At 35.6% G+C, this 25,655-nt stretch overlaps 1 protein-coding gene across 9 annotated transcripts in view; it reads right to left on the reverse strand.

The window, feature by feature from the left end:
* Cdk8 (cyclin-dependent kinase 8) overlaps positions 1-25,655 on the reverse strand; it is an 82,132-nt gene that overhangs the window by 15,841 nt on the left and 40,636 nt on the right. For 4 of the 9 annotated variants that reach the window (XM_067087261.1, XM_067087259.1, XM_067087258.1 and 1 more), the window contains one exon: positions 12,987-13,046. The exons of 4 other annotated variants lie outside the window; for them this stretch is intronic. In XM_067087261.1, the coding sequence (XP_066943362.1) occupies positions 12,987-13,046 (60 nt within the window). Of the gene's footprint in view, positions 1-12,986; positions 13,047-13,406; positions 13,494-25,655 lie in introns of those variants that run through there. One more of the 9 variants, XM_067087265.1, reaches the window with a different exon arrangement.

The raw sequence follows: 25,655 nt of genomic DNA on the forward strand, positions 1-25,655 counted from the left end.
CACGTCTTGTCGAGTGCAGCCAAAAGCAAACTGAAGAGATTGAATGCATACTGGTTGGGTGGGTGGTACTTCCGCCTCTACCATAGCTAACTGTTACCATAACTGCCTTGTGAAAGTTTAACAGCCAGACTTTCCAGCTTCGCCGAAAGTTATCCATATGTGAAGACGAAGGGTTTGTATTTGTGTAGGAACAAATAAGGTTTTCTTACAATTTTCGACGATATTTCTAGTTATAACGATCTTTGGCTTACAACGCGGCGTCAGAACGGAACCCGTTATAAACCAGGGACTGTCTGTATAATTATGTACTGTAATTTTTAAGTTTTTACAGTAGGTTGCTTAATGTAAAAATAATAAAATAAGTACATTCTTGGCATTTTCATTTAAAATTTTTTTTTAACTTTTTAGAAAATTAAGGTTTTTCTTTTAATATTTCGAGTTCCAACAATTCCAATGTAATTTCATTTCTCTACCTTTATTGTAATGCATATATAATCATACTGAAAATACTGAAGCAACAAAATGGCTACCCCCCTTGACATAAAGGTTATTTTTAACTTCCACTATTTTTGCTTTACTATAGGTCTTCCAAACCTCAAGAGGCACCTGTGCTCAACTTTCCAAGAGATGGCATTATATCCCACAGAAAACACAAAGGGATCTTTGCCCAACTAATAAAAAGATCTGGGCTAAAAGTAAAAAAAATAAAAAGAACTAATTGATAGTCATATGAATTAAAGTAATAAAACTGACTGTGATGATCAAAAACCACTCACTCACTTCTTTCATAAAATGTAAACAAAATTTTTTATTATCATTAAATACTTGGGGAATGCTAAATTTTTTCAAACGAACATCTGCTATTTTAACACTAAACCATCATGTTGGGGTAAAAGACAATGCATTTAACAGTTTAAAGGTGAAATGATGGATCAATGTTGTCTGGTGCTTTGGTTGCAAGTGGCAGAACAGTTTCTCGGGGTGCCTTGGTCACGGAGACAGGTTGATAACAATGGTGTTTGAAATTCAGAATAATGGATCAGCACTTTGAAGTTCTTGGTTTACAGAGACAGGTTAGTGGATAAGGTGTACAATTCAACAATGAGGATTAATGGTTTAAGGTGTTTTGGTTATGAAGATAGGTTGGTGACAAAGGTGTATCACTGAGAGATGATGGATCAGTGCTCTGGGGTCGTTGGGTCATGAAGGTGGGTTGTGAAAAATGTATAATTTAGAAATGAAGGATCAGTGCTTTGAGGTGCATCGGTCACAAAGACAAGTTGGTAAAATGGTGTATAACCTAGGTTGGAAAGATCTGAGAAAGACCTGGAGAGTTCTACTTTGGCACAATGACTGAGGTACCGGGATGAAAGATCTGTAATATTCAGGAAATGTACCAGAGCATACAAAATATGAGGTGAATAGTATATTACACTTATAAGATGGATATGTGAGTGTGTGTGTTAATGTATAAAAGGTGTATAATTCAGCTATGATGACTTAATGCTTTGAGGTGCTTTGGTCATGAAACCAGGTTGGTGACAAAGGTGTATGTAATTCAGAAACAATAGATAAGTGCTTTGGGATCCTTGAGTCAAGAAGAGGGGTTGGCAAAAAGATGTATAACTAATTCTGAGGTGCTGGACAAGCGTTTTGGGGTCCAAGAGTCATGAGGACAGGTTAGTGAAAAAGGTGTAGTATAAATCAAAAATGATGCATCAGTACTTTAAGGCACTCTGGTCACAAAGAGTGGTTGGTAAAAAGGTGTATAATTAAAAGAAAACTTGGTTAGAAAATGTGATAAAGACCTGGAAGTTCTACTTTGGTACAATGGCAAAAGTACTAGGAAGAAATATCTGCAATGTTCAGGAAATGAAAGACAGCATACAAGATAGAAGGCGAAATAGTACATTACACTTGCAAGATGAGTGTGTGTTAATATGATACTGATGAACTCAAAGCGCAGATGCAAGAACAACTGATATAATTGAATTCTTTTACCGAGGTTGGTCTTTCATCTAGCATACATATGCAGTAGAGGATAAATCTGGAATTAACTATTATTTTTCTATGAATTCATCCCAAATAAACAGCTTATTGGTGAAAAAAAGTTTCATTATATTCTTTATGAAGTAGTCATTGAAAATTATCACTGCATAGAATGTCTTCATGACAATGAAATTCTTTCCTAATAGAGACTGCCGTATTCTCTACAAATACAAATGCAATTAATTTTGTGGTTTCAGACAAAAAGACTACTGCATATAATAATTTCAAAATAATAAAAATCTAAAAACTCCAAACCATACAGCAATAAAATAATCACTACATAGATATTGAAGGCTACTTGAAGATTAAGTTTCTTAAAAATACAACACAAGCATTATCACTGTCCTTTTCTTCTCTCTTTATCTTACTTACTGATTGTGGCTAGTATAGTGAAAAAAAAAAGAAGATAATCATGGGGCAAAGAAAACAACCTAATTAAAATCACACTACCAATTGACAATTTCCCTACTTGCATAAAAACAGCAGCTAACTATATTTTCAACCAGATATCAGCCTGCAACAGAGTAAGGCATAAAAATTCATGAGCAGAATCTCAGACAATAGGCACAATGTCACCCTCAATATTATCCTGTATTATTGTTATTAAAAATAAAATGATAAATTACTGAATGTCACACGATTTTAAATGTTAACATTAAAAGGAATACTCTGGTCAATAAATAACTATTAAAATCAACTTCACTACTGATTAATCATATAACAGAGGAATGAATACAACAAGGATACTGTACAATAATGATCTTAGGGAGTACTGGACAGCACAAAGATCAATGAATTTACAAACAAGGCCAATGGATGAGACTAAAGTTGTGGGGACTTTAGACTCTCATTTCTCCATTACTCTATATCCACAAACTACATTTCTGTATCGAAAAGATTCCACGTTTAGCACTGTACTCCAATGGACTTTTTACTCAGGATCTTAACAAAGCAGTGAGTGAGGACCAAACTAGTCTAGTCTTAGCTTGTACAATTAAAGAGTTAAGGTATTGTCTGGACATCGTGTTGCTGTCAAGGTGCACATGGTAATACATAGCCTGAAGATTGGGGGGGGGGAACTTATGGGTACCAAGGGGTTTGTTACAAAGATGCTTACGGAATCAAGAGGAAGTCATTGTTCTTAATACCACTCAATATTACACTTTCTAACAAACAGCTGACAATCTTGAAAACTGTTAAAATATTAATTAAAAAATGGATTAATTATGTTGAACATGACTATGTTAATAGTAATTCAATAATTAGACAAAAGATAATTTTAATTAGACCTAGGTTGTATAAAAGAAACTAAGAAATGTAGAGATAAGAAAGAAAAAAAGGAAGAATAACATTACATTTAATATATCCAAATAAATTACAAGCACATGAATAAATTAAGCAATCAGAATTTCATAAATGCATGCAGACCTGGACTTGAAACCAGGCAGTGAGGTACTGGGTTGAAGCTCTTATTATGAATAATAAACCTTATCAACCATCTTTGAATTCCAAAAAGCACAAAAGGAAAAAAAAAACACTACTTAATACGACTAACTACAAGTATGCAAAATATGCTGTAAAATATAAATTACAGTTACTAAAATTATTTTTAAACACCAATATCTTTCATCAGTTGGGTAAGCAACAATACCCATCACATTTACAACACTGTATATAGTAGACTACCTGATGGACAACGAGACACAACTTCCAAGTAATATTTTCATATTTACAAAACCAATATGCAAATTTCATAAATCTTGGTATTATAGTAAGAGCTCATCTAAAATCTATAAAAACCTCTATTACAGTTTAAATATTTATATAAGTAACTTTTTATAGTCACATTTATTTGTAAGCAAGTTTTTTTTTTTTGGATACCCAAGAGGGAAATCTATTATGAATATGGTTACTAATAAAAATTTAACAGTTAACAGAGTCCTTGCCTTTCATACAAACATTAGCAAATCCACTTACTTTTAAGCAAATCATCAATATATCTACAGGTGTAACTACAAAGTGTTCTAATCTACCATCATCTATCATTAATATGACTATAAGCTAATAATTTAGCTTCCAAAAATGTAAATACAACTGGGTAACATTAGGACTACAGAGAACACCCATAAGATCTATCTATATACTATACTTCATTATAATAAATTTAGGTATAAATATCCCTAAAACAAAAATAAATTTTATTTACTGTTAAATTTGTAAGCAATTACTTTCTCATGGTTAAAACATATTTCTAAATCTAAAATGAAACTCTGATCATACAATGCTGCAATGAACTGAAAAACATTTGTCAAGCAGCAAGTATGAAATGTACTCAAAAGTAGCTGACAAAAAGTTCCTAGAACCTATAATATTTTTAGTATGATTTTCCATGATCCAGCTATGTGAGAAGGAAATGTTTAGCATTTTCCTTTACTTTGGCCTGCTGGAGGCCCCACAAATTTTGTAATAATGCTAGCAATTGCTGGTGCTTGGTCTCAAAATCTGTCTCTATCATTAACTTGACTATGGTCTTATCAAGGCAAGAGACACTTCACTTCTTGTCACCTCTTTTGTTAATGTTGCTCTTTGGAGCTGCAGGTGAATTGGAAGAAGTCTGACCTGACTGCCTCCAATGTAGCAACTTAATCCAACATCATGGGAATGGAGTGTGATTGTTCTTTTAAAGACATGATAAACTGCCTAACCACTTCCATCCAAGAGTTTCACTGAAATTCACAGCTGACACCCATCTTGGCAGGTAGTGGACAATCACTTGATGTTGCATAAGGCGTTGTCTAGCAACTGCTTCTGTTTACAAACTGTTGGAAAACACCAGCAGTGAACTTTCCAAAGCCTGTGACAGACTAGGTGCTGCATGAACTTCAACAGTGACAGGACCACTGCCAACAACAGAGCATTCCATCAGTCCTTTCAGACCTTAAGTTCTTGTGTTTTAGAAAGGTTGTCTCAGGGTTAAGGGTGCTCAACTCTGGATTCTCCAATGAAAGGGAGCTTGTTTCAGGAAGATCATCATCTTAATATCAACTTGAGACCTAAGGGCAGAATCAGTCTGCATCCATTTGTGACATCCTTAGAAAGATGGACAGTCAGTACAATTGTCAAAGAGGAGCCAATTTACCACTTACAGGCCAGGCTAAATATACATTAACAATATCTCAAGACCAATTGAAAAAAAACTATCACCGGAAAGAGGATGATATGCAAATGCACATGGTACAAGGAAAATAAATTTTTAAATTTTCTGTACCATAATTTGGGGCTTGCTACCATACTTTGAACAGAAATGTGAAGATGTATTCTACCTTTAATAACTGCACTGAAGAGTTGCAACTCAAACATAAAGATGTCTTCTTGTTGAGTCAGATTAATGAGGTGCACTTCAAAGTAAGACTCTCAAGAGTTACCTACCTTAGTGCCTCACGCTGTCGGGCAAATGTGCAACTTTCTTAGCAAGTACAACAAAATTCTTAGTATTTCCATGGTCTCAAACATGGCTTTCCTGAAGACATTTACCAAAGTTCCATTAGTTTTTTCTCCTTCATTCTCCCTCCTAATTTCCAGCACACATAATATAGGATTAAGTGACTGTGATGAAACAACCATTCGTTTTGTTAAACCAATCATGGCTTTTTTTTCATACTAACCCATTAACATAAGAAAGAATGCCCTCTTTCCTTTCCTATGGTCTGGATGTGCATTTCTTGTTAAATGAAATACTGAGGAGTACAGGGAACTTTAAAACATTGGTTTGGGCATTCGCAGCACAGGTCTATCGGTCTTGAATAGCACAAGCGTAAGTGACTGGGCATTTCCTTGTCTACAGAAATGAAATGAAACTACTCATGATTAGTAGATTAGTACAAAAACACTTGCACTATACCGTGAAAACTTTGCATTTTATTCTATATATGTCTGCTTACGAAAATTTCCCGAAACACATTTCCACAAACAAAAGGAAGCTACGTCACATTCTTTAACAATACATCTTTAACAAATGTGGCACAATTAAAGACACTGGGGCAGACAGGATATTTTAAGGTAAGTGTTTCCATCAGGGAAACTACAAGTTATATCTTCTTAACTATACAACAATCAAGGGATACTTGTCAATACAATTGTCCAAAATCTAAAACCATGGACATTCATCAATACATTTTTGCTCAAAATATAAAACCAAATCCATTATGTATTAAAATTAAGAAACATAAGAACACTTTAAGACCATTCTTGATTGTTTATTCTTAAATTTATATTTAAATCTTTTAGATTCTGATGCTATCCACTGATAAAATGAAAATTTCAACCCTTGAGATTCCGATAATGTCAATAAACAATTACAGAAAACTGATACAAAACTTTTGAATATCTAAAAACAATAATTACAAAGCCATAATTATGAGGAGATTGAGGATATATAAAAGGAAAGATTTTAAACTCCAGTAACTTCACTTTTTTGTTCTTAACCTGTTACAGTAATGTTAAAAAAATTTCATTTAAAAATGCCAAAGAATATTTTGTACACCTTGAACAATTACCACCCTAATAAAAAATAACAAACACAATACTGGAGCAAGGAATAGGATTTTCAAATTACTAAGCCTGGATGATACTGGAAAGCATAACTGTTTCTGACATTATCCAATAGTCGGAAGAAATTTTATTGTGAATAAGCAAAACACCCAAAATGTTGAAAAATCCACAACTTTCATTTAAATCTTCATTCAAAATTCCATTTATCTCTATAGCATTATTCAACATCCAGCTGAAGTGGTTTAGATATAATTTTAAAAATAATCAAGCATTTCTGTAATCTCATTTTCTATCATTGTCATGCATTTTTTAATGATTCTAATTTTCAGAACTATTCACTTATCATCCTGATCCCCAGAAATTCATCAACGGATGAATTCATCTTAAGGATAGATGGGAAAAATGAATGCTGTCACAGGCTCCCACTGTAAAAGCCCTTCCCACTAAGACAGCATTATGCCTTTTAATTTCCAATGCGCTAGAAGAAGAGACTTTATGAGACTCTTCATAGTAACCTCTAATGGTTAAAAATACAGATCTCATTGCCAGATGGTTGAGACAATCACTTAATTCCCCCTTTATTCAGCTTGATATGCATCTTATTACATCAAACTTGAAATACAAACATTTCTAATTATAATACATACAACGGAACTTTACCCTATCTTAAACAATGTTGCATAAAAAATTTTCCTTGTATTTATACATATATAATATATATATATACATATATAATATACAGACAAACATATATACTGTATATATGTACATTTGTATATAAATGTGTATGTATATTATACATGTATATACATATTTATTATATATATATGTATACATATATATACATATATACACACACATATATATATATAATATATATAAATTTATATCATATATATATATATATATATATATATATATATATTGTGTGTGTGTGTGTCACCTCAACTTAGCAGATTGTTCAGGGTCTGCCTTTTCTGGTAGGTAATGAAATATGCCAGGTAACAGAGACATAATGATAGAGTTCCTCTACACAGCCTTTCTGCCCTTTCTCTCCTATGGAACTCAGCCATCCAACCCACCCCTTATCTTGTAAACTTCTCTAGGCCTCCCCAATCCCCCAAAGCCTTTCTCAGCCTGTTTATGTGTAAGCAGCATTACCAATACTTTCTTGAGGCTGGGCAGCATTGCCAACCATTGAAGAGGTTTTTTCATAATTTTAAAAAATTCTATATCATATACCTTCAGGCCTTGGTCCCTGGACTGGGTGTGTCGGATAATGTTGAGTTCCGTATAATGAGGATCGAAATAATCAAGGGATTGCTACATATATATATGACAAATATTTTCTGTTAAAGCAGAATTCCATCTAATAAAAGGATGCCATAAAAATGCCTATTATATATACATTATATATATATATATATATATATATATATATATATCTTGACTATCCAGTCTTCATTATACAGCAACATCAGACCAGGGACCAAAGATATATAATACAGTACTGTATATACAAATTTAAAGAAATTTGATAAAACAATTCTCCAATGGTTGGCAATGCTGTGTAGCCTAAGGAAATACTGGTAACACCACTTACACTCATGAAGTGACTGAGAAAGGGTTTAGAGGGTGTGGGAAGCCTGGAGAAGTTTCCAAGGTGGGGTGGGGAGAGGATGGATGGGCACCATTGGAGAGGAGGGGCAGTACGGCTCTTTAGACAAAGATTCCGCCAGAGATAGGGTTGTTTTGGAAGGTGGGTGGCGGAGGAACGAAGTTTCCCCTGGCTGGGAGGGGGATGGGAATGAAGCGTATTTTTTCATATTTCAGATATCCTAGAAAATGCGTTTGAATAGAGCAACAAATTGAAACCATCCTGAGGGCAGGTTCAGGAAGCAGTTGCATGGTTGCAAATGCATTTAACAGAAAAAATGGAATGAACATCAAATACAAAACCATGGCAAAACTTACTTTAAAGTTTAAAAAAACACAAAGTGTTACAGATCAAGTGAGATGTGGTTGAAGACGTACAGCCACCGACGAAGGTACAACAGCTACGATACTCTCAGCGCTTACACGGAGTCCCCAGAAAAGTATATGATGGTTGTTTGCAGAAACTGGTGTCAGCAAATCGAGTACCAGATGCATTTTGAGAACGAAAAAATGGCATCCATACAAATTGCAAATGGCACAGCATATGGGTCAAGACGACCCAGATAGATGAATGGAATTCTGTGAATGGGTATTAAGCAAGCTGAGAGAGGATGCAAACATTTCAGCTAAGATACTGTTTACTGATGAAGCGAATTTTTATGTCAATGGAGAGGTTAATCTCCGAACCCTACTTTATTGGAGTAATGGTAACCCTCACTGGATGAGTCCGATGAAGATGCAAAGTGCTGGTAAAGGGATGGTGTGGGCCGAGATATTGGGTGACAGAATTACTGGACCATTTTTTGATGATGGGAATCTTAATGCTGATAAGTATCTTAACATGTCGCAAGAGATTTTTCCATCCCTGCTATACGAGGATGGCAACTTCCCAGTTTACTTTCAGCAAGATGGAGCTCCATCTCATTTTGGTATTCATGTACGTCAGTGGTTACATCAGCAGTTTCCAGGTGCGTGGATTGGTCAGCGTGGTCCTGTGGAATGGCCTCCCAGATCCCCAGACCTTACCCTACTTAATTTTTACTTTTGGGGGCATTGGAAGGCCACAGTGTATCAGGAAAAGATACAATACATAAATCATCTCCAGCAACGTATCACAAATGCCATTACAAGCGTAACTCCAGCTGTGCTTGAACATGTTCTTCAGCAGTGGAGGACATGCACTGAAATGTGTTTTCAACACACTGGCAGTCATGTAGAGCAAATTATATAAATAAATATGGTTTTTCACAGAAAACATTTATTTTTCCTATGTATGGAAACTTATGGGACACCCTATATATACAGTGCTACCCCACTTTTTCACGCTCCGCTTTGTTGTGGACTTTTGTGGAACACGTCATTCACTTTTCCCGAAGGAACTTTCACTAATTCGTGAATTTTTCTGTGTCGGTGCATCTCTAAAACTGCCACTAATTCGCTTTTTTTGTAGAGCAACATTATTAATTCACTGATTCCTGTATTTTTTTATTAAAATATATGTATACTGAGAGAGAGAGAGAGAGAGAGAGAGTCAAAGTCTAAGAGTTCTGTAAGTGAAATAGCGTTTTTATTGATATTCCTTTTTCATTAAAGGAGAGAGAGGGGAGGAGTGTCGAGTGTTGCCTATGTATGAAATTCGGATTTTATATATTTTTAAGGTGATTAGAGATGAAATATCAAGTGATAAAATGTTCTCTTGTGTACTGTTATAGTATGTGTGATAATCATAGTCAACTAAACCTGTAATGAAATACAATAAATCAGACAAACCAAAAAATATGGCAACAATACCTCCGTCGATTTGTTGTGAACTTGCTAGATTTGTTTATTTTCATGTTTTTTATGTTTATGGTAAAATTGATATTTCCATTAAAGGATATGTACAGTACAGTACTGATATATGAGAGAGAGAGAGAGAGAGAGAGAGAGAGAGAGAGAGAGAGAGAGAGAGAGAGAGAGAGAGAGAGAGAGAGAGAGAGAGAGATCATAACAGAAAACTGCTACTGGAGCCTACATGTGAAACTCTGATTTTAAATATTTTTACAGTGATAAGATATAAGTGGATTCTGTAAGTGAAATAATGTGTTATAAATATTTTGTTGTGTTTGCTCAATAAAGATATGTATACTGAGAGAGAGAGAGAGAGAGAGAGAGAGAGAGAGAGAGAGAGAGAGAGAGAGAGAGAGAGAGAGAGAGAGAGATATGAAAGTAAACATATTCTAAGTGTATAGTTTATCCTAACATGATGCCTGTGTGTGTGTTTATCTTTGTACACATGAACACATACTGAAAAATATTCAACACTGAATTCATGTACTGTATGAAATACAGTACTGTATTAGGGAGAGAGAGAGAGAGAGAGAGAGAGAGAGAGAGAGAGAGAGAGAGAGAGAGAGAGAGAGAGAGAGAGAGAGAGGTTGGGCCCACGGTAAGAGTGTGCCGTTTCCTAACATGATGAACAAAGAGGAAAGCTTTTGTGGTGCGCGTGCATTTGTCTGCTACCCACCTACATGGGCACAGCCAAGAGAGTGCCAGGCATCACGAATGCATTTGTTCATTCATTCACCCTCCATCCTCAGAGGCACAAACTTGAAAGGCCTTGGTCTACTGTCCGATAACCTTATCACATACTTACTGCACTTCTCTTGCAAGTACAAAATATTTTTATCAGATTCGGGTGACTCCTTTAGGAATGAAATCTGCTAACCTGAGGTGACAATGTTTGTGTGTGTATGTATATTATGTATATGTATATATATATATATATATATATATATATATATATATATATATATATATATATATATATATATATATATATATATATATATATATATATATATATATATATATATATATATATATATATATATATATATATATATATATATATATATATATATATATATATATATATATATATATATATATATATATATATATATATATATATATATATATATATATATATATATATATATATTATACAGTAGAAACCCGGTCCTCGACGCTAATCCATTCCAGAAGAAGCGTTGACATTCAATTCCGTCGAGATCCGAATCAATTTTTCCCATAAGAAATAAATGAAAATGGATTAATCCATTCTTGACCACCAGTCATTACCCTAACTTTGCCATTTTATACACAACATTATATATATAAATTACAATGAAACAAGTTCAGAGTTAAACAACTTACCGTATTAGACACACCTTTTTTTCATTTTTAAATGAATACTGTATCAAAAACACTGGCATACGTCCAATGTGGCTGTATTGCCAATGGTTGACCAAGCGCCACAGGCTAGGCTAGGCACCAATACGTACTGTGACGGATAGGCACAAAAACTGTTGCTAATAATAAAACATTGAAAAACAAGCCTAATTATTTAAGTAAACTAATAAAATATTAAAAATAACCCAAATTATGTCTGTTATTATAAACTTGAGAAAAACTGCTTAAGTTACGGCAGCTTGTGGCATGAGCGAAAGTAAACAAACCAAAGTGCCACTCTAGCGGCCTATTACAGTAATATGGCAAATTTCATACAGTCTACTGGAGTAGTGTATACAAAATCACTTTAAAATATCTTTCAAAACAACAACAGCTGAGTGAGCTGGCTTTAAATGGAACAACACCACCAGCAAAGCCAACTAGTGGCGGCTGACTGTAACACTTTTGTTTACAAACATCACATGATTCATCGGATTGGATTCTGGTTTGTCGTTCGAGCTCCAATCCAAAATTTACTTGAAATTTCGTTTTGAAATTCGATTATGTCGAGTTCTAATATGGTCGAGGACCGGGGTTCTATTGTATATATGTATATAACATATATATACTATACAGGCAGTCCACGGTTATTGGCGGGGGTTCCGGGGTTCTGTTCCCAACGTGTGACGATAACCGAAAATCGGCGATATTAGTGCTGATCTCCGGTTCCGGAGATCAGCGCAGAAAATCCAGTTATCGTTGTCGATAAAACCAGATCCCCGATAACTAGGGACTGCCTGTACATATTAATTAATATATATATATATATATATATATATATATATATATATATATATATATATATATATATATATATATATATATATATATATGTATGTATGTATATATACATATATTATATATATACTGTATATATATATATATGTATGTATGTATATATATGTATATATATATATATTTACTGAACATGAAGAGCACACTGATAAACACGGCTGCATAGTTGTACTGTAGTAATGTCTTTCCATTTTGTATTTTCATATTTTAGAATATAGAGATTGCTCATGCATATGCATATTACCTACCACTAATTTCAATGAACTCCAAAACACTCCACACAAAAAACTGACTGCACTACCTACTAAAAGGCAAATAAACAGCCAAAACTATGCATGAGTAACCATGGTCAACTTAAGACTGGCAGAATGTCATTTTAGTTATCAGAGCAAACAAAATAAGAAGCTATACAAATACGCAGCTAGCAAAGATCATCAACAGTTTGCTTTTAACAACTCCAATTGCTGTGCTGAGCATCCGGCCAAAGTTACAATCCAAACTTCAAATACACTTTTACAAAAAAATACAACATAATGGGTATTAGGAGATACAAGAAAGGGTTAACCAAAGGATGGGGTTAAATTAGGGGTCTCAGATCACATGATAAAAGTATGCCCAAAACAGGAAAAAGATGTTAATCATAATGACAGTGATTTCCTAACCTTTGAAGCTGCATGAATTCTTTGTTGGTTTGTCCATGTCTGATCCATAAATACCTTCTTCTGAAATACGAAGAAAAGAAACATAACTTTGTAAATAAAGGCGACTTACATTCTGAAGTTTTCCTTTTAGAAAACTGCAATGGATCACTATGGACAAAACTCACTGAAAAACATATCTGAGAGCCAGGCCTGTCCTACAATGATAAGAACATGAGACAATTACATCTAAATAAACATCTTGTGCTTTCCTTCACGAAAAAGGCTTCAGTAGCAGAATAAAAATATTTTCAAGGAAAAAATTTAATTTTTTCATGTACAAATCCATTACTTTACAATATGCCCCATGTGCATCTACACAAACTTTATGACATTTCACAGGAGAAGAAATCATCCACTTTCAGATGGCTATCCATACATCTGGGCTCCACCTGCCTTCTAGCAACAGACTATCACTGTTTGTTGTCTTGACCAGCTGCAAGGTACGGAGGTGTTGGGAGGAGGGCAGCCCTGCAAAGTAATGAGTTTGTATATGACAAAAATTTTGCTTGTATAAGACTGTCCTTGCTTCATAACAAACCCATTACTTTACAACAGCATGAAAACCTATTTAGGAAAAAGACAGGGGCTGGTGGAGCCAAAGAACTTCGGGAGGAAGTTCTAGGAACTAAGAATGGGTCAGAAACTGGACAGAAATATTTTTGTAAGTCACGGATACATGGTTTAGACTGATTAAACAGGTCAATGAGCTTATAGCCTCCAAAGATTTTTTTTTTTACTGAAAACACTTTGCTTATACCCCCAAAGCACCAAATAAGCTTAATGGTTCAGAATACAGTACAAGATAGCAAAGCGGGTTTTGAAGATTCTCGTAGGGCAGCTCTGAAAATGGAAATGCTACAACACTGCTAAAATCCAAAGAGGCTGAAACAGCAATAATTTAATGAAACTTTGTCTACAATCAGGATCTACAGGAACATCACTAGCAACTCACATACCAATCTGAACTTAAAATAGATCTCATTCTTATTTCTATCAAGGACCTGACAGTGGACGTGGACAGTACTGAATCCCTTGTCCACAATGTTCATCATCCAAGGACAAATAATCAGAGCTTTGAATGGACATAAAAGATCATCTTTTATTTAGCCTTTCCAGGCAAAAGCAAAGGAGCCTCTGGAACAAGACACTGCCCTAGAAGGTCAGGTTCTCTAATGAAGAACATTCCATTGATTCAAAAGCTGAGGTAATCTGATGTTCCAAGACAAAAGAACAATCCCAACCAGGTGGCTCAGCAATGCCTGCTAAGACTTTCTCCTCTATTCATGGTGTTCAGTGAGCACTTATTCTGGGGGGTGATACATACATTATCTTAATAGCTGACGTGGCAGCTTACCAGGATGTAAGAATGGTAGTCTGCTATCTTCAGCACCCTGGTTCAGAGGTGACTGATGACTTCTCCATTCAACTAATTTCAGCCGAGCAGATTTTATTGGTGTAGATGGGAAGATGACTGTCTTTCCTGGTTAGCAATGACCTTGGTTAATTTCTCTAGCTGGATAGCCTCTGTTGATATAATCTCATCTCATGGCCTCCAAAACTCAAGTTGAGGGCCAGCTTCTGGAGGCAATGTTTTGAAGCAGCTTGCATAGCAATGTCTTGCAGCACAAAATTAATACAACACTGTACACCATAGGACTAGAAACCACTACTACTCAGGCCATAATACAAGCATTGGTATCACCACTACACAGTGTAACTGGAGAACTCACGTTGCTGACTGAATGAATGGGGCCAAGAAGAAAAGGCATATGGTTTCCATGTTAAATTTCCCTAGCAGATATCTGGATACCATAGTCACACTGTTCTGCACTGCTCAAGGGAGCTTATTGGGTGCCAATGACCAATCTTAGTAAGTCAATGTAGTTAAATTGGTCAATATGAGCCTCTACCTTTGTCTTTTAGATGATGAAGGAAGGCTTGCAGGGCTAAAAGAAAATACTTAACCATCAACCCTTGTAACGTTCTTTATAAAATCAACATAATTCACCACTGAATATTATTGTGGACCTGATATACTACATCAACCCTATGTTAGTGTTTCTCACAAGGAAGCTCTGTGACCCTTGCAGAAATCTGTGATGAGGCTGGTTCATAAGCCATGGTAGGCCTGCATCATTCTTCCATGCTATGATCTCTTCTAGATCTGCACTCATGTCTTGCGTGAAGATCTGATGAGTCTGCAAATGGGACCTAACAAAATGACTGGCCAACAGGAGACTAAGCACCCCATCCTCTCCTGCAGTGGCTGTGGAACTACTTTGATTCTGATTCTGGTAACACGTGGGAGATGGGTAGTGTATGTGTTTGCTGGATATATGGACTAGTAGGGATTGTGGGCTGATATCTAAATTCTGTCACTGCTACTGTAGAAAGATGTGGCAACAGAATCCAGTGTTACAAGCAATCACTTATTCATGTCTTGACAAGACTGTTTGTTAGATAACTTCACTAATCGGAGGAACCACATTTACAACCTGTTATAGATTTTGACCCATCAAGCCTCTTGGTTCTTCCTTAACCCATGGGTTGCTAGCGACAGTTTAAATAGTCTAGACTTTAAAACATCATTTTCACGTTTTCTACCAATGTGAAATAATCATCAGTTTTCAGTTTTTCCTATTTTTTAGAAAGAACATTATGCTTACTTCCAAGAAAACCAGCAATAATGGGACTCCAAGAAAACCAGCAACAATGGGACTCGGGTATTTCTAGAGAATGGTGGTAGGAAAAAAAAAATACCTCTTTCCTTTTTCCATGATTAACTGTGCACTCCAAGGGTTAACCTTTGGAGTTGTACTCAGAACCCTGTTTATATGATTACATGACTTATTTATACAGTGGGTCCCCAGTAATTGCAGGGGGTTAGGGACCACACCCTGACAGCGTTAAGTGAAAATCTGTGGTAAGTTGGAACACACCTCTAAAAACGCTTATAACTGCCTGCTTTAATAGTTCAAACATCAAAGACCCCCCTCTAAAAACACTTATAACTGCCTATTTTAATAGTTCAAACACCAAATATACATTGAACCATCATCCTAATACCCCTTCAATATAATTTCCAAGTCATTTTACAACATTACCCTTAAAAACATATGGCTGTGTGTGATGTTACCCCACAGAGAGAGAGAGAGAGAGAGAGAGAGAGAGAGAGAGAGAGAGAGAGAGAGAGAGAGAGAGAGAGAGAGAGAGAGAGAGAGAGAGAGAGAGAGAGAAATACATTTGCACATTAAAAATATTTAATACACCAGTGACAGGACATACACAAAGGTAAATAAAGATTAATTCACAAAATCTAGTTGTAAGAATATAGAGTATCAGCAAACATTAAACTAAAATCAATCATAAAAAAAAGAGGGAACACACCCTCACAAAGCATCAGAGTTACAAGCCAATCAGCAACCAGCAAAGCTGGTATCTGGCTGTGTGATTGGTTGCTACTATCTTTTCCAACCAATAGCGTGTCGTGTTGCACGCCAATCAGCATCAAGGTAACATACACTGCAGTGTGATTCCTACTTCCAGCCCTCTCTATCTATCTATCTATTCATCCATCTCCCACATTCTACTAGAATCCTTTGGGTAAACAGAGAGAGAGAGAGAGAGAGAGAGAGAGACTTGATTAAAATGCAGTCGAAGAATAATAAGCCACATCTATTAATACAGGATCTGTTGCATTACAGGTCAAGAGAACAACTCAGCCCTTATAATGTACAGAACATCAAAGACACCAAAAGTTACCCTAAAAATTTATTCATTATGTGAATAAATAATAATAATAATAATAATAATAATAATAATAATAATAATAATAACATATGAAGATAGCACACCTTCTTTCAAGCAAGTCTTGTTAAAGACACTCACACCGAATTAGAGCGTGTTGCCCAGGTTTTAATTAACAATGGGTATGCCAACCAGGACATCGCGAGATGCATAGGTAAAACCACTGATAAATACTATCAACAGGAGCCTCGGCCTGCCGCCCTTGAAGACGTCCCTCTCTTCTACAAGGGAGTGTTCCACAAGAAATACAAAGAGGACGAGCGCGCCCTTCGTAATATCACTGAAGGAAACGTACCCCCCTACGGACCCGGGAAAAAAGTTTCAACTGGTAATTTATTACAAAAGCAAAAAGACCAGTGGCCTGATAATGCAAAATAACCCAACTCCCAGTGAAGGATCCTCTGAAGAGAACCAACGTGGTCTACCAGTACAAATGCCCTGTCCGGGAATGCCTTGGCACCTACACTGGTATGACCACGATGAGATTTTCCAAAAGGATCTCCTGCCATGCTCTGGAAGGCGCCATCCATAACCATGCGAAGAACACCCATAATATAAGAATAACATGGAAGGATATAATTCCTAACATCAGAATTATAGATATGGCAGGAGACCACCACCGCTTTTGTCTCCTGCAGGCCCTACATGTCGGAAAGGAGAGACCTAGTCTTAACACCACTCAAGAGACTTCCCTCCTCCCGACGGTGGTGCGTAGGGCCCCGCCTGCGGCACCCCTGAGCCAAACGAATGGACCAATCAGGTGATGCCCCCATCTACTGGCAGTGACCTTTCCAATACTAACCCCCAAGTCTCCAACATCCGCATGTGAAGATCACTGCGAGCATCAATCTCTGAGATTCTCACTCAGGAACTTAATCCCCTGAACCAGCCAATGAAAAATCAGTTTTCACAACACAAAGTACCTGGGATGCTATAAATACCGGTAACCACCCCATTCCAACCAGAACAAGCCCACCCTTCCTCAAGAATGAACTGATGATGTGGTTAGAAATGTTGGAATTCCACTATGCCCTTAGAAACATGGCAAAGGAGGTTCCCAAATTTAATTTGCGAGTCCCAGAAACTCTACGGCGACCACACACCAATTTTAACTTCATATGTGATAATACTAAAATTAACCTACAAAAAACCATTTCCTTACCCATACTATGAACATCGGCCAGTTATTAGCAAATATCAGTCCTGATGAGAAGAAAATAATAAGAAGAGTTGAAAAGACCATATATAAAATCAAATCCACTGATGCCACCATTCTCTTTAATAATAATAATAATAATAATAATAATAATAATAATAAATTTTCTGAGTATTGCCATTTTAGAATCAAAGAATTTTTGGTGAACTGATCAATATACAAATTTGATCATAAATCCTCAACTCCAGGTAAGAAATTGTACTTTATAGCATAGGCAACAACAACCTTGAGAAGAACAGTAGCCCTCTACTGAATATATAATTATAGAAAGAGGAATATTCTAAGGTAAAAGATCTACTGCTTATTAACACAGCTGTTTAAAAAAAAAAAAACAGGCAATACTGAATGAGATTCTTTGAAGGATGCACTTGCATTGTACTATAAAAATAACAAAAATATTCAAGTAATTTAAAAATATTTGTAAAATTATTGGTAGCAAAACACTACAATGGGAACATAGTAAATGTGTACTGTACATATAAAACTGCAAAGTAAGGATATAACTGCCTTAACAGGAATATACTCAAAAAAGCAAATCAGAAACTATACAACATAGGATATCTCACAAAAAAGTAACGGACGGAAAAACTTACTTGTTCAATACACAAAATCATCGTAGGATATTAAGTTTATATGGAAAGATAATACAATCAAGAATATACTGGTTAAAAAATGTGATGGAATGATTTACTTTAAAACACAAAAACAGAAGTATAAAATTAAGTAGTATATAGAATAAGAATTTTACCAACACATCTTAGGCCATAAATAGTGAATAGCCAAAAAATACAAATATCTATGCCAAACTTACAATAGACCATAAGGCAAGAAACAACACAGCTGATCCAAAGCCAGTCTTCACACTTACATTAGCCAGGAATTTATATAGTAGTCACTGAAACCAAGACCAGTGAAGAAACTTCATTCTTAGGACAAATGAAGGCACTTTAAATGACAAAAAATATGATTGCAGAAGGATACAAATTTATGACGGGAGGGTGAAAAATGGTGATTAATATGGGAGCACAGTTTGCTATGCATTTACAATACAGTATGGCATAGTAAACATGTGGTCAAGTCCATCACTAGAGGGCCAATGTGGCACAGATGTATGAGGTAACAGCTGGAACTGGATGGTCTCTTCTGCCTCTTTGGAGTGTCTGAAAGTTTGATTGGAAGCTTAAAAGGCCATTGTAAAATAACAGACTAGTGTAAAGTAATAGATTTGTGATGGCATACGCAAATGAAGTCCATCACTAGAGGGCCAATGCAGCCCATGTGTATGAAGTAACTGGCGAAACTGGAGGATCTCTTCCTTCTGGTTCTGTGGAGTGTCTGAAAGTTTGGTTGGGCGCTTAAAAGGCCATTGTAAAGTAACAGACTATTGTAAAGTAATAGATTTCATGATGAAACAAATCAATGATTTAGGATTATCTTCTGAACAAAGAATAGATTAGAAACAAACTCAAAGATTGAAATAACACTGCATCCTCAGTTTGTTTTCAAGATAGTGTTCTATTATTATTATTATTATTATTACTATCAATTATTTAGTTTAACTAGTTCACTGAGGTAATAAAGAGGACCTTTAAAAGTGATCCAACTCTGCAACACTTTTAATGTTTTCTGGCATACAACTGCATAATCTGGCAGCGGTGAAGAATTTGACCCCTTAAAAACTAAAATAACATATAATACTACATTACAACAACAGCATTTGCACCACGAGAAAAAGAGCCATTCCTATGAGGAGAATATCATTCCTATCTCTAATATAAAGAAGAGAGCTTCCTGATAAAATCTGGACTGGTATGCTGGGAATTATCTATAAAAAAATTAAATGTTTTAATAAAAACACAAACCATAATACTTCTCTTGAACCCATTACTGTACTGATGTGGGATATGCAAACATTCTTTTGTGCAAAGTTAAAGTTTACAGAAACTAGTATTCCATGGCAAAAGACCTACAGTTAATTAAAACAGCTGTTTAAAAAGGAAAACTTAATACTGAACAAGTTTCTTTGCAGGTGTTTAAACAGTACGAAAAAATAGAGTAATAACCTCATCAAGAGATTGCTTGAACCTACTGGCTTGCAGAATCTGAGAAATATTATTGCCTTGTGGTATAAGGAACAAAGAAAAGACTTGTTGATTTTTAGTCAAGTATGTGGGTTTTACTCGGGACAAAAAAAAAAAGTTGCTTTGAAAGAAGCAGAGTGCAAGAAAGAAAATCTCATGCTCAAGAGCCTAATGAATGTTTTTTTATGGGACGACGAACAGCTCTATAAAGCCTGCAAAATATAAAGGTGCAATGCCACTTCAGCAAAGTATCAGAAATGAATGAATATTTCTTGAAGCTGGGGAGAACACGAAGCTACAATGACACAAAATGAACATTGACCTGATATCCCAAGGATAAAGAGTTATTTATTCTTTTGTATAAAGCAGTGATAAATGAGCAGCTAAGGATGTAGGGGCGGCATGTAAGGTGGTCCCTTCCATTTGGAAAGGGTGGACATTTACAGCCTGTTGATTATCCCTGCAGAAATTGTCAAAATATTTTAGTCAAAGACATTGCTGGAGAATCTCAAAAGTGCAGAGCTAACCCTTTTGGTTTCTGAGGAGACATAGAGCAGTAATATCCCACCACCCATAGCTTAGATTTTGTATGAAAAATAAGTGAAGAACTAGTCACAGGAATTAGTTATCTTACCAACCTCCCACCTGTTTTAAAAATTACAGATACGGTAGTCCATATACTGTATCTTGTTTCATTGCAACAAACACTTCTATGAGCCTGATGTCCCATACCTAACAATAAAAGTTGTGAGTCCTAAGGTTGCCTGAGGTATGATGCCAATTTCTACCAGTCAAAGTTATTTTGAGAAAGAACCTCTAGTCTTATTAATAAACTAGCCTAGTCATATATTGAAGGCCTGAGTGCTTGTCAGTTTTTCATCTAAATATCTAGAATTTCTAAAAAGGCTATGGGGAGGGGATATTTGTATTTTTTGCCCATTCATTATTTATGGCTTCAGACATGTTGGTAAAATTTTTATTCTATACAGTAGTTAATTTCATACTTTTGTTTTTGTGTTTTAAGTAAATCATTCCATCACATTTTTTAAGGAGCTTCCCTCTTGTGCCGAGTGCCACTTGTCTTCCATTAGTGCAGGCAGTCCCCAGTTATCGGCGGGGGTTCTGTTCCCAACGGCGTGACGATAACAGAAAACTGACGAATATCGGCGCCTCTGTTAGGTGGGTATCGGCGTTGTCTTTGGTTATCAGCGCCAATAACCGAAAATCCAGTTACTGTCGCTAGACAAGTGCCATAAAACCAGATCGCTGTTAACCAAGGCCGCCGATAAATGGGGCCTGCCTGTACTACGAAGCTTGCTCAAGTGCCACTCCTTAGCAGATGCCTCATCAGAGAAGGAAGTAGTCTGGAACTAGCTCAAGCAGTCTTACTGCTTCTGCTCCAGAGCAGATGCACGAAACCCTTCAACAACCAATAATGAACATTTAGCCCACTCATCCCCTTCCTCCTTGGTTTTGGAGAGGATGAGTCTTCTCTAGCTCCACAATGTAGACATTTGCCTTCGCTGGGTGCATCTACTCAGATCAAAATGCAAGCTAAAGTTCACAGCCTTTGCCAACCTCACTTGGCCTCTGGTAAACTGAACAAATTTCAAGTAACTAACTGTCTAACTTGCAACTGCTTAGAGCTGCTGACACTAAACTACCAAATACCATAAAAATGTGAAAATGGCAAACTGCTGTAATGCCAAATGAAGCATAGGCAGTATAAACCTCTCAATGAACAAAAGAAGCAGTAGTGAACCCCCTGTATTTGCTTTCTCATGATTAGCGGGATTTTCTGTGGAACATATCTATAAATTATTAGCAAAAAATTTGGTACTTCGCGGGCCTTTTCGTCAAGAAATATTCACTAATTAGTGTATTTCAGTGTTATTTTCATGACTAAATTTTTTATGATAAAAAAATTACTTACTAACTTTCAAATAATATTATTAAGATTAATAATAATAATAATAATAATAATACTGTAAGATTAAATAATAAATAATAAGATGAAACAATACTAACTCAAAGACACAGAGAAACAGATGGTAAAAAACTGGTTTCCTCCCCTCCATTCAGGAGACCCCTTTACAGCATGGAGGGGAACCTCAATAAAGTGAACCCTGTTGTATAAGCATTTTTAGATGGTACATTTTATGATAAAATAATGATTTACAGTACTAATTTTCAAATATTAATATTAAGTTTAATAGGATTAAATAATATTAAATAAAAATAATAATCCTCTCTCTCTCTTTTCTCTCTTCCTATCTCAGTTCTCTCGCACTCTCTTTCTCTTGCTGAGATGAGCGAATTTCTATGGTATGTTTACTTGTTTTGTATGATAAATGTGAAGCTGCTGGACTAGAGCAGTACTGGGTTCCTTAACTGGAACAGTAGGTGGAATTCTAAGGTTCCCATGACACAGCTCAATCCTGCATTAATTCTGCACCTGTTAGAAATAGCAGGGGAATGATGGTTTCCCTACAAAAAATTAATAAATCTTAAGGATGCTGTTGTTTCCATAAGATCACAGTGTCTGGAGACCCTAAACTAAACTTTTTTTTCATCCAGCTATGGAGCCAAGGTTTGGATTTAAGATCTAAACGAAGGAGTTTTAGAAACGAATCCTTGCATGAGTACTACCTGCAAGAGAATTTCCTGCAGATAACTGTAGTTATAACTGACATCAGTTCTTCCCTTAGGATCTGTTAAAAAAACTTATTTTCCAAATGGAAGTGCTAACTTTTGGAGTCGTAAGTTAATGTGTAATAGAGCCAGTGACTTGGGAAACACCACCAGCAGGAACATCCACCTGTTCAACAGACAACAAACCTTAAAGACTGCTTGCTCTCTATGAGCTAGTTCTTGTTACATGCTCATGCAAACAAGTGGCTGGGATGCACCTCCACACTTGTAGCAGATTTCTAATTCCCTCAAATGAAGTGATTTGCTTCAGTAAGAAGAGGTGGGGCTTTGTCATCCATATCCCAAAATGAAGATAAAAAATTCTGCTTGTGCCGAGTAAAAAAGTTACTTAATTATTATAATTACAAATTTCTGTTCTTTTCATCCCAAAAGTGTGATTTGGCAATGACCACCATGAGATGGACTTAGAGACTCTTCGAAGACTTTAATGCACAGGATGTGCCTCCATCCATGGAAGAGTGCTATCCAAAGGCCTCTATAAACCCTACATTTCAAACAACAATCTTGCTCAATACTAAATATGTAATGTTTACCAGCCACTTTAATAAATCTTCTCTGCCCACTAAGCTCCAATGAAAAATCATAAAGATTGACAAAGGTTAACCTCATCAAACATTATGTGGCACTGTACTCATAAACAAATTGCAAAAAAATACTAGGCACTCAATTATGAGAAGCTTATGAAAAATGTGGAAAACCATTAATCATTTCATAAGCCTTAATCTCGAGCATTAAATTTGCTACAAACCAGTGAAACACTAAGTTGTGAAGCATTACTTAATGAAGCAGTTTGCACAGAACACTTGCGAAAAAATGCAAAGCAGGAAAGATCATATATTTTAAAAATAATTTGTATTTTTCATAACTAACAAACCTGCAGTCTTAACATTGAGACAAATCTTCTAGCGCAAAAGTTGGAACCAGTAAAAATTTCAATAAAATCGTGTGTGAAAAGAACTGGTGGCATCTGTCCTCTGTCATAGTTAGGTGGAACAACCATCGACCCAAGCTGGGTAAAAGTTGTGCCTTGGTATGGAAAAGCTAGGATAGCTGATATTAAGAAGTAAAAGAGCCTCTTACTTTTACAGAAGCTTACCAGCAAGTAACTGTCCCCATATCAAACTTAACTATAACTGTTTAATGTTTTTCTTTAGAAACATTACCAAAACCCACCACCAGAGTGAAATTTAAATTACAATACTAAGAAGAATTTTCAAAGTGAAAATAAATGGGAAAATTGGAAAATTCTGGGAGCGCACAAAATACATTTGCTGAAGGTGACAACAAAACTAGAATAATTTACTGCCATCTGAGGGGACACTGGAGCCCAAGTGTGCAGATGCAAAGTAGAACCCTTCTTCCATTTCTGAGCAGGTATGGAAAATCAGCCAATGTGTATTTGAGGCTCTTGTAATGATGGGTAATAACAAAACAAACTAACAGAAATCGTTTTAACAATCATAATTATGACTGAAATAACAAGACAACTGAAAATAACTCTGTCTTCTTAAGGTGGCCTGAAGGGTTTGTTTTTTCATGAGCTACATTAGATCTTATTTAATATATTGTAACATTGAAAATTCTATAGCTGGATACCTGAAATACTAAGGATTATGACAATTTCTTTCAAATATAGGTTTCCAATGCATGATAAACATTGTTGATTGAAAGTTGGACGATCAAGTATTGTCAAATCACTGATTGTCAGTGGTCTGCCGTCTCTGCATTCTGGGATTACATCATGTGGAATATTCATCATATATCCATGGGTCCCACAAGTGATAAATACAAGGACATGAGCTTATGTTAAGTTTACTGCCAATTAGTTAACGAACAATATAAAAGTGTTCAAGATTATATGATAAAAGTAACATTTCTCAAAATCACACTAAAGGCATACTTACCCATTCTTGGGAATTTGATCTGGTTGGAGCTCAAATATCCTTGATGCCTGCTGAACAATAATCACCTGCTCTATGATCATTAAGCAGTATCTTTTCTTATCCATTTAAAAAGGCTATTTTGTCAACTGCTTAAAACATACGCAAAGATACACACAAAAGGAGGTGTCAAAAATACAACAGAACAGAAAAGCACAACATTCTTGAAAAAAAAAAAACAAAAGCATAACATTCTTGAAAAAAAAAATAAGATAATACTATACTAACAATTAACCCAGTGTTTGCCACTAGACACAGGCAGTCACTGACTAGTTATAACTGCCACGGATGTGGAAATCCATTCATACATGTACAGTGGTGACTATCATCTTTCTCCCACCATGAATATGGGACAATTATAAGTAATGTGTTTGTTGGAAACGAATGATTTTTATTAAAGGTATTTAAGGAAAGGTTAACCTTTAAGCTGCAAACAAGAAATAGGAAGCAAATCTGCAGTATACACACTATCTTCCTTGCCTGAGTAAACTGGAAAAAAATGCAAAAAAGTTCCAACATTCTTCTGAAATAAAGCACTTACAATGTACAATTAATATAACCATTACTACACAGAAAGAATTCATCACACTTATAACACATGCTAATTATCTTCAAAAGCAATTTTCAAACTTGTCAAACTCTTCACCTTGCAACATTACACTCAACTGTGTTTAATGAAATTGTTCTGCAAAACCTCTGAAGAATTATTATGCTCCTTATCATTAAATTCAAACTAATTCAGATTATCGTGCACGTTATATGTACCCTGTAATGAAACGCTGCATCCACTGACAAAATGGCCTTAATAAAACATAACTCCAGCACAGTAACAACAACAAAAATTGTTCCAATCTATTAACCATACCCTGTAACA

This window comes from Macrobrachium rosenbergii, chromosome 43 (genome assembly GCF_040412425.1).
Source record: "Macrobrachium rosenbergii isolate ZJJX-2024 chromosome 43, ASM4041242v1, whole genome shotgun sequence".
Classification (NCBI taxonomy): Eukaryota; Metazoa; Arthropoda; class Malacostraca; order Decapoda; family Palaemonidae; genus Macrobrachium; species Macrobrachium rosenbergii.